The sequence below is a fragment of the Phyllostomus hastatus genome, unplaced genomic scaffold (assembly GCF_019186645.2).
Source record: "Phyllostomus hastatus isolate PE091 unplaced genomic scaffold, TTU_PhHast_1.1 phas_scaffold_216, whole genome shotgun sequence".
NCBI classification, from domain to species: domain Eukaryota; kingdom Metazoa; phylum Chordata; class Mammalia; order Chiroptera; family Phyllostomidae; genus Phyllostomus; species Phyllostomus hastatus.
Genome location: NW_025334018.1, coordinates 16,597,659 through 16,613,324, shown reverse-complemented (window position 1 = coordinate 16,613,324; position 15,666 = coordinate 16,597,659). Strand labels below are relative to the sequence as shown.

The 15,666-nt window shown below is 40.4% G+C and overlaps 1 protein-coding gene across 2 annotated transcripts in view; it reads right to left on the bottom strand.

Annotated features, from left to right (window-relative positions):
* The window catches only part of WDR47 (WD repeat domain 47), a 43,361-nt gene that overhangs the window by 14,192 nt on the left and 13,503 nt on the right, over positions 1 to 15,666 (bottom strand). Inside the window, exons 3-8 of one of the 2 annotated variants that reach the window (XM_045817128.1) lie at positions 14,273 to 14,356; positions 11,867 to 11,951; positions 9,644 to 10,446; positions 7,464 to 7,590; positions 2,927 to 3,105; positions 2,276 to 2,536 (exon numbers count right to left, since the gene is read on the bottom strand). In XM_045817128.1, coding sequence (XP_045673084.1) covers positions 2,276 to 2,536; positions 2,927 to 3,105; positions 7,464 to 7,590; positions 9,644 to 10,446; positions 11,867 to 11,951; positions 14,273 to 14,356 — 1,539 coding nt within the window. The remainder of the gene's footprint in view (positions 1 to 2,275; positions 2,537 to 2,926; positions 3,106 to 7,463; positions 7,591 to 9,643; positions 10,447 to 11,866; positions 11,952 to 14,272; positions 14,357 to 15,666) is intronic. The other variant, XM_045817129.1, reaches the window with a different exon arrangement.

Sequence of the window (15,666 nt, the reverse complement as noted above, 5' to 3'; positions counted from 1 at the left end):
CAAGGAGTCCTATATACTGGAAGAAAGCCTCTAGATGAAGCCCAGAGAAGAAAACAAACAGGAAAGGGAATTTACAAGAAGAGGCAATTCAGGAAACAAATGCCCAAAGACGTAATTAAAATCCTTGGAGATCTAAGAGGAAATAATGAGTCCAGAAAAAGATCTATAAAAAAATTTAAGGAAAATTAGAGAATAAGAAAGAGCTTAGAAAATAAAAATACAGTAGTAGAAAAAAAACAAAAACAAATCCAGAGTGGAAAAGTCAGCAGGCTTCGTACAAAGGATCAGATCGAAATGGCATCAGACTTAATAAAAGCGGTGAAACAGAGCGATGCCTTTGAAACTCTGAGGAATCATTCCCACCCTGAACTAACAAATCGAATGTGAACTATGCAGACGTGCACATCACAGAAACCTCACCTCTGAGGCACCTCTCTCCCTGAAACTACAGGGGACCCGGCAGAGGGAGGGGCAAAGGCAACCCCGGGAGGACAGTGCGGGGAAGCCCCAGGACTCTCTGGGCCTGAACACAAGGGCCCAGAAGCAAGGAGCATGAATCAGGCAGGGGTCTCCAAGGGCAAAAAATGGAAAACAGAAAGTACTTGTATTTTTTTACTGTAATAAGAGGAGTTTTATAAGTTTACAGTTATGTCGAAATACCTGCAGAGCGTGTGTGAGAGGCACTAAGAAAACCAAGCCTGTGCGTGCACACACACACACACCCAAAATGAGGCAACGTGAAAAGGAAATGTAATCATATTACATTGTACTACAGGAGCCAGGTGTAAACAGCATTTATGAAACTTAACACTGAACACCGATTTAAACAAAAAATTGGCATATATTGGAAAGAAGTAGACAAAGTGAGTGTGTTGTGAGTAGGGAGTACAGGAGCTAAATCTGATTGGCAAGGAATCAGTGGATAATAAAATTGGAACAGAAGCATGCTCTAGCTGGTGTGGCTTAGTGGACTGAGTGCCGGCCTGCAGGCCGAAGAGTCACCAGTTTGATTCCCAGTCAGGGCACATGCCGGATTGTGGGCCAGGTCCCCAGTAGAGGGCATATGTGAGGCAACCACACATTCATGTTTCTCTGTCTCTCTCTTTCTCCCTCCCTTTCTCTCTCTAAAAATAAACAAAATCTTAAAAAAAAAAAAGAAGCATGTTACTTAGAAATGTGGAGATATACAGCAAAAGTAACAGCTAACTGCATTGAAAATGACAGCCTACAGGAAGTGGAAATCATGGTCAAAGGTGGGTGAGACAGGAGATCCTCTTTCACATTAAGCCTTGAAAAGCGCTATTTGTCTTTTTAAACCATGTATGTATATTACTCTGATACAAATAAAAATTAAATTTTAAAATTAGAGTTCTACTTTTGGGAGTATACAAGTGTTATAGGAACTGTAATAAAGAACCATATACTAAATAAATGTATGCTCTTAAGTATGAAACCAGAGTTTTTGATACTAAATATATATGGCTGATTCCTATAAGCATCCAGATGCCAAAAGGAAGCCATGCATTTTCAAATGAACCTCTCTCAGAGGTGTTTAATGTCAAGAACAGATGAAGAAAATGCTCCTTAACTTTCCCCGCTGAATAAATTAACACTTGTTTACCTGTGATAGTAAGACAAAAAATTCTCCCTGACCAAAGCCATCAAGACTGTCTTGTGGTAATTATTCCACCGTGATGTAAAACAACTTCTTGTGCCCTAGAAGTCTGTGAATGAGATGATTTGTTGAAAGGTACCAACAGCAAAGAAAGAAAGACAGAGAGGAAGAAAGGAAGGAAGGAAGGAAGGAAGGAAGGAAGGAAGGAAGGAAGGAAGGAAGGAAGGAAAGAAGGAAGGAAGGAAAGAAAGGAGGGAGGGAGGGAGGGAGGGAAGAAGGCGGGGGAAGGAAGGGAAAGGAGGGGAGGGAGGGGAGGGAAGGGAGGGACGGGGGGGGGGAGAGAGAGAGAGAGAGAAAAACCAGGAGAAGATAAAGCCTAAAACAGTATCATCTCTGAGTAAGATGGCTTACAAAAAAATAGAATTGTCTTGGTGTGATAAGAAAGCAAAAAGGAAAATAGGGGAATAAAGACTATTAAGAGATAAGTTAGTAGAAGAGAATATAGAAACTGAAGGTAAATTAGAAAAAAAAATTGATAGGTAAATGAGCTCCAAAAATTTTTACTTGCAAGGCTGCAAAGAAAAGTTTGGATTTCTGTATGTATTGCCATTCATTAGCAGGAAGTGAACATTTCCAGGTCTTATAAGGTAAAGCACTTACACTTGGTTTCCACAAGGGGGAGACTCCTCAGGAAAAGGTATGTGATTGGTCGACCCCGGATTACGTGGAGTGCTCGTGTAGACATTTGAAGCATCATGTGTCAGTCTCTGACTAGAATCCTGGGGCGGTGTAGCAAAACCAGTGAGGGAAGAATTATTAGATTCATTGCCTTTGCTCCCGTTACATTGCTGGTTGAGTGCGGATACCTCGCTACCGAGGCTATCCATTCCAATATTTAATTCACCAAGCTTTTGAATGGACCTATAAAATTTAAAAAACACAAGTATTTTAAAATACAAATTTAATCACATTCCTAACATATAGAAGATTAAAAGTTTCATAAGATAATAAGTGCATGCACGTATAATATATAATCTCTGGCAAGTTTCATACTAAAAAGTTACCGTCTTCATCCCTGGCTGGTGTGAGTCAGTGAACTGAGTGCCAGCCTGCAAGCCAAAGGGTCGCCAGTTCGATTCCCAGTCAGGGCACATGCCTGGGTGATGGGCTGGGTCCCCAGTTGGGGTGCTCCAGAGACAACCACACTTGGATGTTTCTTTCCCTTTCCTCCTCCCTTCCCCCCACTCTAAAAGTAAATAAATAATTCTAAAAAAAGTCCTTATATTTAAAAAAAATGACTGCAATACCAACCTGTGAAGGAACTGTTCAGTGAGATTCTGCGGCTGGTCAGGACCGTCCTCCTGACTCACGCCTCCTTCGAGCAGCATCTGCTGGTATATCTGCCGCTGCTGCTCCTTCTGTTCCAAGTGCTGCTGATAGCGTAATCTTTGTCTATAATATTCTTGAAACTGTTCCGTTGAATCGCGAAGCTTAAAAATATTAGAAAAATATATTTGAGCAGACTATGATGGACTATCTCCCTATTCAGTAAGTGCTGGATAAAATACACAAAGAGCTATACTTAACAAGTAGAAAATACTTAATACATTGCTCTTTGAATCACAACATAGCATCCACGCATCTTAGTAGTCAAGCAGGTCAGTTACTTTCCTTTATTCCACAGCAAGAGGCTGACCAAAATGAATGGCCATCTCAGATCCTTGAATAACCCAGAATAAAAATACAAATTACAGTGGTCACAAGAGGGACATGGCTAGAGAATATGGACGTAGATAAATACTAATGAGAATCTATCTACATTACTGGAAAAAATACTGACAAGCTGCCATTAATATTTAATAAGCACAATATTAACCTTGTCCAACGCACTTAATTTAAGCATGTGAATGGTTTCATGCGTTACTCTAGAGAGCAACTTATAAAAATTTCCCTCAAAAACAATACTTTAACTCCGGTTTCAAACAAATAAATGGGTGTTAAACGGAGCGGCCCCAACATTCCTACTTCAGCCCTCTGGAAGAAGCGCAAGGCACTCAAGTCACAGGACCTGAATACGTAGTGAACGCTGGCACGGGCAATGAACAAGTCCTCTGCGGAGCTGGAGTCTGGCCACAGTACGTGGGTCATGTGACCGAACGGTCACCTCTAAAACTGGCCGACAATGACAGACAGCTAGCTTAACCAGGGGCCTTGTCCAGCTACCTAACGCTAAAACTCTCTCCCTTTTCCCAGAAATAGTAACAATCCCCCCCTATTTTGTAATTTACAGCAATAACTCAGACAAAGTTATATGTCCTTATAAAATCTGTCATCTTAACCGTGTTGAAGTGTCCGATTCAGTGGCATTCATGGTACTCGCCGTGGTGTGCAGTCCACACCATCTACGTTTTCATCGCCCCCAACAGAAGCACCAACCATGAGGTAGTAAGTCCCCATTCCCCCTCCTCCAAGCCCCGGCCGTCTCCACTCCACTTCCTGTCTCCACAAATCTGCCTAGTCTAGATATTTCATGGAATGGAATCACACAATACTCGTCCTTTTATGATGGGCTTATTTCACTTAACATGATGTTTTCAAGGTACGCCCATGCTGTACATGTCAGAACCTCATTCCTTGTTATGGCTGAACAGCATTTCATCATATGGATACAGCACTTTCGTTTACCCATTAACCTGCGGGTGGATATTTGTGAATTCTACCTTTTGGCAACTGTGAATAGTGCTGTTATGAACCTGGGTGGACAGGTATCTGTTGAGTCCTGGCCCTCACTGACTTGGGGTGCGCTAGGAGTGGAATCACTGGCTTACATGGTAACTCTGTGTTTAGCTTTTCGAGGTACCACCAAGCTCCAGCCAGCAATGTATGAGCGTGAACATTTCTCCACCTCCTCACCAACGCTTGTTGTTTTTCGCTGCTTTGACTGTACCCACCCCAGTAGCTGGGGACTTGTATTCACTGTGGTTTTGATGTGCATCTTCCTAATGACTATTGATATTTGGCATTTTCTCATGCGATTGTTGGCCATCGGTATCTATTGTCTGGAGAAATGTCTGTTCAAGTCCTTTTTTAAAATCAGATTGTCTTTTTGTTGTGGGCTTGTAGGACAGGCGTACCTCAGAGACATCACAGGTTCGGTTCCAGACCACGTCCATAAAGCAGAAAAATCGCAACAAAGCAGGCACAATTTTGCTCTCCCAGTGCACACAAAAGTTCGTTTACACCGCACTGTAGTTATTAAATGTGTAATAACATGTCTAAAAAATGTACACACCTTAAATTCAAAATATTTTATTGCTAAAAAGATGCTGTCATCGGGGCCCTTCAGCAAGTCATAACCCTTTTGGTGCCAATAGATTCATTGATGAGGAATTGCCACAAACTTTCCGTTTGTAAAAAAAATGCAGTACCTGTGAAGCAGAATAAAACTATGTCTGCCTGTAATTCCCCGCCTATTCTGGATATTAAACCCTTATCAGATACATGATTTGCAAATATTTTTCTCATTCTGTAGGCTATCTTTTCATTTTCTTGAAATGTCCTTTGATGTACAAAAGTTTTAATTTTGATAAAGAACAATTTACCAATTTTTATGTTTGTTGCTCATGCTTCTGGTATCATATCTAAGAACACATTACAAAATTTTTTTAGAAGGATTAGTGTTGACCCTGCTTTAAGCATTTGGTAGAATTCACCAGTAAAACTATCTGATTGGACTTTTCTTTATTGGGAGATATTTGATTATTGATTCAATCTTTTTACTTGATATACATCTGTTGAGATTTTCTACTTGAGTCAGTTCAGGTAATTTGTGTGTTTCTAGAAATTTTTTCATTTCATCTATATTATCTAATTTTTTGGCTTACAGTTGGTCATAGTAGTCTCTAATAATTCTTTTCATTGTTTTAAGGTTGATAGCAATGTCCTGGTTTCATTTCTGATTTTACATATTTGTGATTTTTCTCTTTTTTTCTTTGTAAGTCTAGCTAAAGGCTTGTCAATTTTGTTGATCTTTTCCAAGAATTAACTTTTGGTTGTATTGATTCTCTCTATTGTTTTCCTGGTATCTATTTTATTTATCACTCTTCTAATGTTTGTTTTACTTTTTTTTAAGATTTTATTTATTTATTTTTAGAGAGAGGGGAGGGAGGGAGGGAAAAAGAGAGGGAGAGAAACATCAATGTGTGGTTGCCTTTGGAGTCCCCCACTACTGGGAACCTGGCCTGCAACCCAGGCATGTGCCCTGACTGGGCATAGAACCAGCGACCCTTTGGTTTGCAGGCCTGCACTCAATCCACTGAGCCACACCAGCCAGGACCACTCTTCTAATTTTTATTACTTCCTTCCTTCTGCTAGTTTTCAGCTTAGTTTGCTCTTCTTTTTAGAGTTCTGCAAGGCATAAAGTTAGATTACTGATTTCAGATTGTTCTTCTTTTTCTTTTTTCCTAAAAATTATATTTATTTATTTATTTTTAGAGAGAGGGGAAGGGAGGGAGAAAGAAGGAAACAAACATCAAAGTGCAAGAGATACATCAGTTGGTGGCCTGCCACACCCCACCAACTGGAGACCTGGCCCGCAAGCCACTCATGTGCCTGACTGAGAATCAAACCTGCAACCTTTCAGTTCCCAGGCCTGAACTGTATCCACTGAGCCTCACCAGCCAGGGATCATTCTTCTTTTTCAATGGAGGCATTTGCAGCTACATCTTTCTCCCCTGAACACTGCTTTTGGCTGCATCCCATAAGTTTGAAATGTATGTTTTGCTACGTTCTTTTCATTTTCTTTACTTTTTAAAAAATGTAATCTTTGTTGTATGTTTTCCCCATTACCATTTAGCCTTTCCGGCTTCATTCCACTGTGGTCAGAGAAGATACATTGCATGATTTAAGTCTTTAAAAATCGTTTGATTTACTGAGCTCTGTTTTGTGTCCTAACATACGGTTCATCCTGAAGAACACTGCACGTGCACTTGAGAGCACTGTGTGTTCTGCCGCTGCTGGCGTGTTCTGCAGATGTCTGTTAGGTCTAGATGGTCTGTGCTGGGTTCAAGTCCTCTGTGGTCTCACTGACCTTTGGTTTAGGTGTCCTACCTGCTACTGTAAGTGGGGCATTGAGGTCTCCAGCTAATACTGCATCACGGTCCGTTTCTCCCTTCAACTCTGTCAGTGTTTGATTCACTTATTTTGGGGTTCTGTTGTTTGGTACAAATATGCATTCGTATTTTTAATAGCATTTTTTCTACTTCACTCTTAATATTTAGTTGAAAACAAAAAAATTTATTCAGTTTATTAGAACGACCTACTATTTGCCCTTTCTAAGTAGCATAAAAGATAAAATTTATACACTGTTTCATAATTTCCTTTCCAAAACACCATAGAAAAGTAGTTTGGGACTCTAAAGCTTAAATAAAAGTATTATTCTTTTTTTTCAATTCATTTAAGTATTATTCTATATTACAGACGTTATAATTTTTGTTCATTAAATCTAAGTAATAAAATATAAAACATATATCTTAAAAAGACAAGCTATCTATGTTTAATGTGAGTTTAATCACTTGAGTCCTAAAATATATAAGATTAGTGCCAACTGTGATATTTTAGACTGTTAATAAATTTACCTATTACAATGATCCAAAATACAAAATGACAACTAGAAATAACATATTTTCTTAAGAGGGGAGAAAATAAGCTAATTAGTAAGAAAATCTAGATATTCTGTCTCCCACTCCCAAATATCAGAAAACCTTTTTGTTAACTCTATCCAAGCAAATACTATCACTTCTTACAAAGGGAATAACTCTTTTAAGACACTGGGCGTAGAAAATATCACCTCATTTTTTTCTTGCTTGGCTGCCCCTGGATTCTGCGTTCCGTTCGCAGGCTCTTTCTCGGACACTGAACTCGGGCCCAGGATCTCACTGTGGACAGGCTGCGGGGCCTCCACAGGCGTATCGCTTCTTCCAGGAAGGTGCAAGAGAACAAAAAGAGAGACATAGGATGAAGGAAAATATATTTTAGCTGGAAAATTTGTCATTTAAAATAGCATTTAACATTTGATATGTCAGACATACCAACATACAGGTTTAGGGTTCAGGAAAGCAGAGCTAGGCATTTTCACAAGGACAGCGTCAGCTGGGAGCCTTGCACTTGCACGGACCTAAACGTGCACACACACTCGCATCCAGAGGATGAGGTAGAGAGGTCGGGGAAGAGCTTCCAGCCGCTGGCTAAGTGTTTATCAAATGCACACAAATGGGTTTTTAAATGTACCCTTCTTTTCTTAAGTATACTACTTAAAAGGCTTTTAAATTATAATGAGTGTGCACTGGATCATTAAGCAAGGAGGACTCCCATCTGAAGTGAGGTGTGTGGCCTCGGGCAAATCACTCACACTCTCAGTGCCTTAGCTATGAATTTATGGTAGTAGGCTGGATGACCTAATGCCTAAGTTCTCTTTATGAGATCTCAGTCTGTGATTTTTTTTATCCAAATATTTGGATTCTTTATCCAAACATTAATTTTTTCCTCCAATATGTTCCAACAAAATTTTAATAACTGTTGATATTTTTTATTAAAAACTTTATTTATTTTTAGAGAGGGGAAAGGGGGAGAGATAGAGAGGGAAAGAAACATCAATGTGTGGCTGCCTCTCGTGTGCCACCTACTGGGCACCTGGCCTGAACCCAGGTGTATGCCCTGACTGGGAATTGAACTGGTGACTCTTTGGTTCATATGCAGGCACTGCATCCACTAAGCCACATCAGCCAGGGTGAGTTTTCATTAAAAGGTTTTGTTTGGTTTATTTGCAGTTAGCATAAAAGCTAAACATACATCTTTCCAATATTTTTAATGTGTACTAATTAGTAAGCTTGACACCTTATGTCAGGGTGTTCCTAATATTCTTTTAAAATACTAGTAATTTCTAATTTTCGTAGTTACATTCTGTTCAAAATTTATAATAATATCATCCAAAGATGATGAATATCACAGACATTTACACAAATTACCTAAAAGTACAAAGCATCACAGAAAAAAAGTACAAAAGTAAAATGATCTTTGCCTTTATGAAACTTGATTATGACGTAGCCCCATAGTGGACTCTCTGGACAGAAGTATGTAAGACATACCAAAACACAGGTCTAGCCCTGGCCAGGTAGCTCAGCTGGTTAGATCATCATCTGCATACTCCAAGGCTGAGGTTCAATCCCAGGTCAAGGCACACACATAAGAAGTAATGAAAAGCTCTGGCTGGTGTGGCTCAGTGGACCGAGTGCTGGCCTCTGAACTGAAAGGTTGCTGGTTTGATTCCCAGTCAGGGCACATGCCTGGGCTGCAGGCCAGGTCCCCAGTTGGGGGTATGCAAGAGGCAACCGATTGACATATATCTCGCACATTGATGTTTCTCTCCCTTTCTCCCTTCCTTCTCTCTCTGAAAATAAGTAAAAAAAATCTTTAAAAATAAACAAGCAAGCTCAATTAAAAAAAGTAAAAAATAAATGCATAAATAAATGGAACAACAAATCAGTGTTTCTGTCTTTCTCCCTTCCCCTGTCTCTAAAAAAAATCCATTATTAAAAATTTTTAATAAAGAAAATATAAAAATATCTATGATCTTTCAAGTGAAAAAAAAAAGCAGATTATATGAACATATATATGGTATGCTCCCAATTTCAAAAAGTTTATTCAAAAGACTGCTTGTCTAAGTGTGAGATTGTGTAGAATTTTAATTCTCAAATTTATACTCCTCTGTAGGTTCCAGAATTTCCTCAGGGCACACATACTGCTTTTATAACCAGCAAAAGAAAAAATAACACAGGACAAAAATAAAAAGATTTTCCCTGATAATTGTAATGATCAAAATTTAAAAACCTTTTGTAAAGTTTTAAGGACTAGCTTTCAACTAAAGGGACTTGAACACTAAGAAAACACACTGCCCCCCGACACACACCAACAATTAAATTACCTCACACTTACGGAGATTTCTTAACTTTTTTATGAGCAAAAGCTTACCGTTCCGGGGATTCTTCATAAATACTGTGACACTCCGTATTCTCGAGCATGAGACTTCTACTGAGGTTCTGTACCCCTGGGTAGTGGAAGTTGGCAAAGGAGTGTGACATTGGGGAAGTTTTGTTCCCAAGGTCGGAGATTCTCTTGTCGTGACTGGTCAGCCCACAGGTGAGGCCGTCTAAGGCAGGGTTCAGCGAGCGGGTCATGTAGGCATCAGCGGACTGAGGCCTTCTCATTGGAGATGACGGATAGGGAGAAAGTTTGCTGATAAGAGGAGTCAAAAGATCAGCGTACGCAGCTTTCGTGGGTTTCAGGAGCTTGTCCACATGAATATTAAGCATTTTCTGTTCAAAAGCACAAGAGAAGACCGAAGACGGGAGATTCTGAAGCCATGACAGTAAACTCAGATCCAGATCGTCACAACCATTACCACACAAGAGGTCGATGCCAAGAAGTACTTCACTTTCTGTAATTTCTTCTCCGGTGGCTTTGCTTTGACAAAACTCCACGCAGCATTCATAGAGGAGGCCCTTCATTACGAGCTGAAACAATCGATTGTTGCTGGCTTTAAAACCAGCCTCACTCAGCTTCCTATCGGCAGGGATGAATTCTGCGACCATGACGCACGCCTCTTCGAAACAGTGCACCCGCGCAGTGCTGGGGTTCCAGTCCTTAAACTCGGCGTGGTTGGTCAGACGGGGCAGCGTCAGGAGCAAACAGAGCTTGCTGTAGTCGTCCTTAGAAGGGCAGTACTCTTCCAGGGCGTGTAGACACTGCACAGCCTCTTGCATGGTGAACTCCAGCTGCAAGGAAAATGCCAGTTATCACTGCAAAGAAAGATGCTGTGAGACAGGAACAACGAGAGTGTTCCATTCAAATACAACGATACTTTGCATACTTTCATCAGCTATTTAACTGCAAAAGGATAACCTCCGGTGTCACGGAATACTCATAATTTTTAGAATATTTAACAACTTTCAAGTCAGAAACCAAAATGCTTTTCACTACTAAAATGAAAAGATTAAATAATTTTGTCAATTAGCATACTAAGCTTTCATCTATACAAACAGTGCTGTAACTCAGGCTCGACTATTATTTTTCAAACTGTGTACTTTTTAAGGGTAGTAGCTGAGTGTCCTGAAAACGAGACCTGAAGCATGCCAACAGTCCACTGTCTCTATAGCTTGCTCTCACTCCGGTTTCATCCAAAAGGCAGGAGAGCCATTCTCAAAACCCACGTCAGGGACGTTCGTGCGGGAAAGGAAAGCAAATCGAGAGAAGAACCGTCTTGCAGCCCCATTTGCTACAAGAACAGTACAGAGAACAAGGGGAGGCTCAGCTGAGAGACAAATTACAATAATTTGTAGAGTAACTATTATCATAATGTCTAATATGCCTTTATTTTTAATTTTTTTCCATACATTTTTAATGATGTAAGGACACTTACAGCCTACATATTCCAGCTTCTACATCCTCACATATGGGAAAAGTTAGAATGCAGATTTAACTAAAGTAATTCAGTTTGTGAGTGGCAAAGAAAGAACAAAAACTAGGTCTTTTGACTTACATTCCAGTGTTCTTTCCACTTTTAAACATCATTATATGGCAAACATTTCTCTATTATATACGAAAGTCAGCACTGTACTTTCTTTATGGTTTACTGCAATGACACTTACTGACACCTGATAAAGTTTCATTGGTTTTAGATGTAACCGTACTAATATTAAGACTTGAAAAGTAATTCTCTAGTCAGAAAGAATTTAATATCATTGAATTTATAGTGTCATAAAGACAATCATTTTATCAAAAAAGCACTTCCAGATCAAAGGAAATACTGAAAAGACAGAAAGAAGAGGAAATACTGAAAAGACAGAAATACTGAAAAGAAACAAAGAACACACACAATCTACTTCTGGGGCACGAAAATAAGCAACACTCTAGTCATCAGGTCACACATCCATTGCTACCTGAGCCGCCTTAACCAGGAGGGGAGCGCAGCTCTCCAACTAGCCGGCCATCCGTTTACCATCTCTGCCTCAATCGTGGGACGAATCTGGACTTGCTACGGGCGGAAAGTACTACAACTGTAAAAGAGCAGATCTGACCCCCGCCCCACTCACGAAAACTTCAGAAACTCACGATACTAATCTTTTATTTTGGTGAATAAAATACTTATGGCTGAAACAAGACTAGGGCGCAAACCTTCAGGAATAAAAATCTTACATGCTGGGGCTCGTCTTCTGCTGACATTGCGTTGTTAACACATAAAGCTTCTAAAAACTTCTGCTTCAGGATAATGTAACGAAACCTGGGAAAAATAGAGAAAGCAATTAAAATAATTAAAAAGCTGAATTATAGCCATGTCCCAGACTGAAAATGAAGCCCAAGTCCCTGAAGCAAAGCAGGCCGAGTGTGTCTGAAAAGAGAAATCAAATGTACCTGCAAGTTACTACAAGTACCATTGCCTTCAGGAATTCTTAAAATAGTTTCTAAAGCTTATCACATTGAAACCATAGTAAAAACTATTTCAGTAGCAAATAATCACAATTTAATACTCAAAGAAAGGATTTGTACTTCCAAAATTAATTCTAAACAAAAATCAAGTTGTTATGGAAGATGTCAAATGTAACCTAATATAAAATCAAAATCCTCTATACTCACAATGCTTTTGTGTTCTCAAGATATGACTGTTTTTCTTTTCAAACATGAGAACATTCTAATGCAAATAAGCTGAAAGGGTAAAGAGAAATGAACAACATTTCTAAAAAGGTCATGAAATAACTAAAGACTTAACACTTTTCAGCAGAAATTTTTAGGAAGGAAAAAGGAAAGCAGAGAGTCTTTGACTTGTCTAAGGACCCAAAAAATGTTGGGTGCCTTAAGCACTCTAATGAAAAAGTATTTCTAAGAACTGAAAGCAAATAATAACAAACGTTCATTCTTTCAACCATCGTTGTGGCACAAATGCGTGTCCGGTAAACACAAAATCCATGCTTTCCAAAAGAGGGCCAACTAATCAACCACGTGCAATACGCACAGTGCGCACCAAGGTCCAAAGGCACGTGAGGCCAATACTGCCAGAAAGGGTGGGAAGTGAAAGGGAAGTCTCCACAAAACTGACTCTTGGAAGATGACCAGGGGTGGGCCGTGTAAAGGCAGGAGGTCATGAAAGGAACAGGACTCCAGATAAAGGAAGAGGGTACCGAAGCAAACGGGTTTCAACAGCATGGTGTGAATGGAGATCTCACAAAGAGAGGTTCCACTTCTGCTAATGGCTGAGTCACTTGTATCTGGCTAACCTTTCTATACAGGTAAATGACAAAACCTGGACAAAATACAAAAAAAAAAAAAACAAACCCCACCCCAAAAACTGTTAGAAGGCCCTGAGGAACAACAAAAAGCTGGCACAACTGGAGGGAAGTTTGTCCCTGGAAAAAGGGAACTTTCAGGGCTGGTATTCGAGGGTAGAAGGCCTTCTAGTTGAGGGCGCTCCCCGGTCCACAGAGTGTCAGCTCCGACTCAAGCACAGGGCTGCAGTGCGCCAGCTCGAGAAGTCAGCAGAGTGTTTGGCGCTGCCAGAGCAGCTAGAAAGCAGGGGAAGGGGGAGGGAATCCCAAAAAGGAGGAAGCCACAATGACAGATACACCAAAATCTATTGTATAGTCTGCCCAAATCCTTGGCTGTTTCTGAAACTGCTGAAAACCAATGAAAAAGAAAAAAATCTTGTTGTTGCCAAAGGTGGGGATTGGATGAAATGGGGGAAGGGGGCTGATAGGCACAAACTTCCAGTTAGAAAATAAGTCAGTCTTGGGGACGCAACGTACAGCATGGTGACTACAGTTAATACTGTATTGCCTATTTTAAAGTTGCTAAAAGAGTAAATCTTGAAAGTCCTCGTAACAAGAAAAAGAATTTGTAACTATGTACGGGGATGGATGTTAGACTAATTATGGGGATTATTTTGCAAATACTGAATCACTATGTACAACTTCTGAAACTGTCAATTATATCTCAATTTTTAAAAAAATCTTGAAGACACCTGGCTGGTGTGGCTCAATGGACTGAGCACCGGCCTGCGAACCAAAGGGTCATCAGTTCGATTCCCAGTCAGGGCACATGCCTGGATTGTGGGCCAGGTCCTCAGTAGGGGGTGCGTGAGGGGCAACCACACATTGATGTTTCTCTCCCTCTCTTTCTCCCTCCCTTCCCCTCTCTCTAAAAATAAATAAATAAAATCTTTTAAAAATATAAATAAAAAATCTTGAAGGCAGCCAGAATAAAAAAAAAGAAACATTACATACAAAAGAATAAAGATACAAACTCAGCTAACTGTTTGTCGGAAGTAATGGAGGCCAGGAGACAGTGAAATGACATCTTTAAAATCTTCCCACTATTACGAAGAAACAACTGCTTCAGCCATGGCCCTTGTGACTTTCTGGACATAGACACTGTTGACTGAGTGGGTTTGTGTATCAGATTCAACTAATTGAAGGGCATGCAACATGGCCTGCGGAAGCACCCTAAAGCGAAGGGAAAATGAACAGTCTTTTTTTTTTTAATTGCTTATTGTTTTCTTTTGCTAAACTTCTTCCAGCGATAAGATATTAAAAACTTCAGGTGAAATCTTACCTTTTCTTGTCAAATTTTTCCATACATTCTAGAGGCTGAATGAACTGAAGAACTTCATCCCACTGACCATCAAGGATTAGCTGCCTATACAAAGAAAAGTCCATGTATTTATCACATTTGGGTCACACTAATTAAAAGCAGAATAGATGACAAGATAGTATTATAGCTTCAGCCTGAAGTCTGTAATGAGATGGACTTTTTACTTGGTTCCTCAACCACTAAAATAAAACAATTTTTCCACAATTTATTTGTAACAACGTATGCCATACGAGAAGAATTAGTGAATCTTCAAGCACTCCTCATTCTAATATATATGTGTATTTTCACATATGTAAAAGAAAAGGGGCTAAATCTAAAAATTCCTTTATTGCCCTACTCATCTTACAGTTTGAAAGCTATTCTCTGTCACTCAGGGGCCAGTGCATGGGTGTGTTCCTGCCCCAGTGCTTTCTCTACTGGGGGCAACTCGGCAGTGTCTGGAGACATTTCTGGCTGTCACAGCTGGAGTGCTCCTGACATCCGCTGGGCGCAGGTCAGAGATGCTGCAGAACGCCCCACAACGCACAGGATGCCCCCTCCCCAAGCACACGCCCAACAAAGAATTATCCTGCACGAAACATTGATAGCACAGAGGTTGAGAAACCCTCCTCTGAACTGGGAGTCCTCTGTCTCTGCGGCATTTCGCAGCACAGCTTACAGTCTGAGAAGGAACACGGGAAGGAGTAAGATCGGATTTCATCCTACTCTAGGTTCCACGGGAACTCCCAGGTTAGAAGGCATTCCTGTTGCAGCTCTTCCTTTATAATAGCAATTTCCCTCCTTTTGGACTTTTAGAACAGTAAATTTTTAAAAGGAAGGGATGAGCAGGAGAATCTACACAGGACTGCCGACTTTTGATTCTGTAAGGAAGGAATACCAATAAAAAGCAACCACTGTATCATAATCATTTTATAAAGGGACATTAAATATTTATAAAGGTAGGAAGGAGGCAATTTCAAAGGCCAGCCCTTTAAGATGAATACATTTAGTTACATGGGAAACTTACTATTTTACAATTCCATACATTTCCCCCCAGACCAGCAAAAATTCCTCACAAACCAGCAGGTTCCCAGAGGGGATATTTGGAAGTCCCGGCTCAGTTTCAGGAGCAGCAGCGTTTGGAAGGCAGGGTAACACCAGGATACTGCCCCGGCTCTGGTGCCTGGCCTTCCCGCCGCCTCAGCTCCCAGGAGCTCCCTGCGGTTCCTTCCGCTAAATACGGGCGCAGTGCTCCCGAGTCCCAACAAACTCCCCTGCTATCATAAAGCTTTTTTTTTTTAAGCTCCTTTTTCATGAATTAGGGACACTTCATTTCTTAAGGCTTTCCACATCACAGCGCCACATGTCCAGGATCC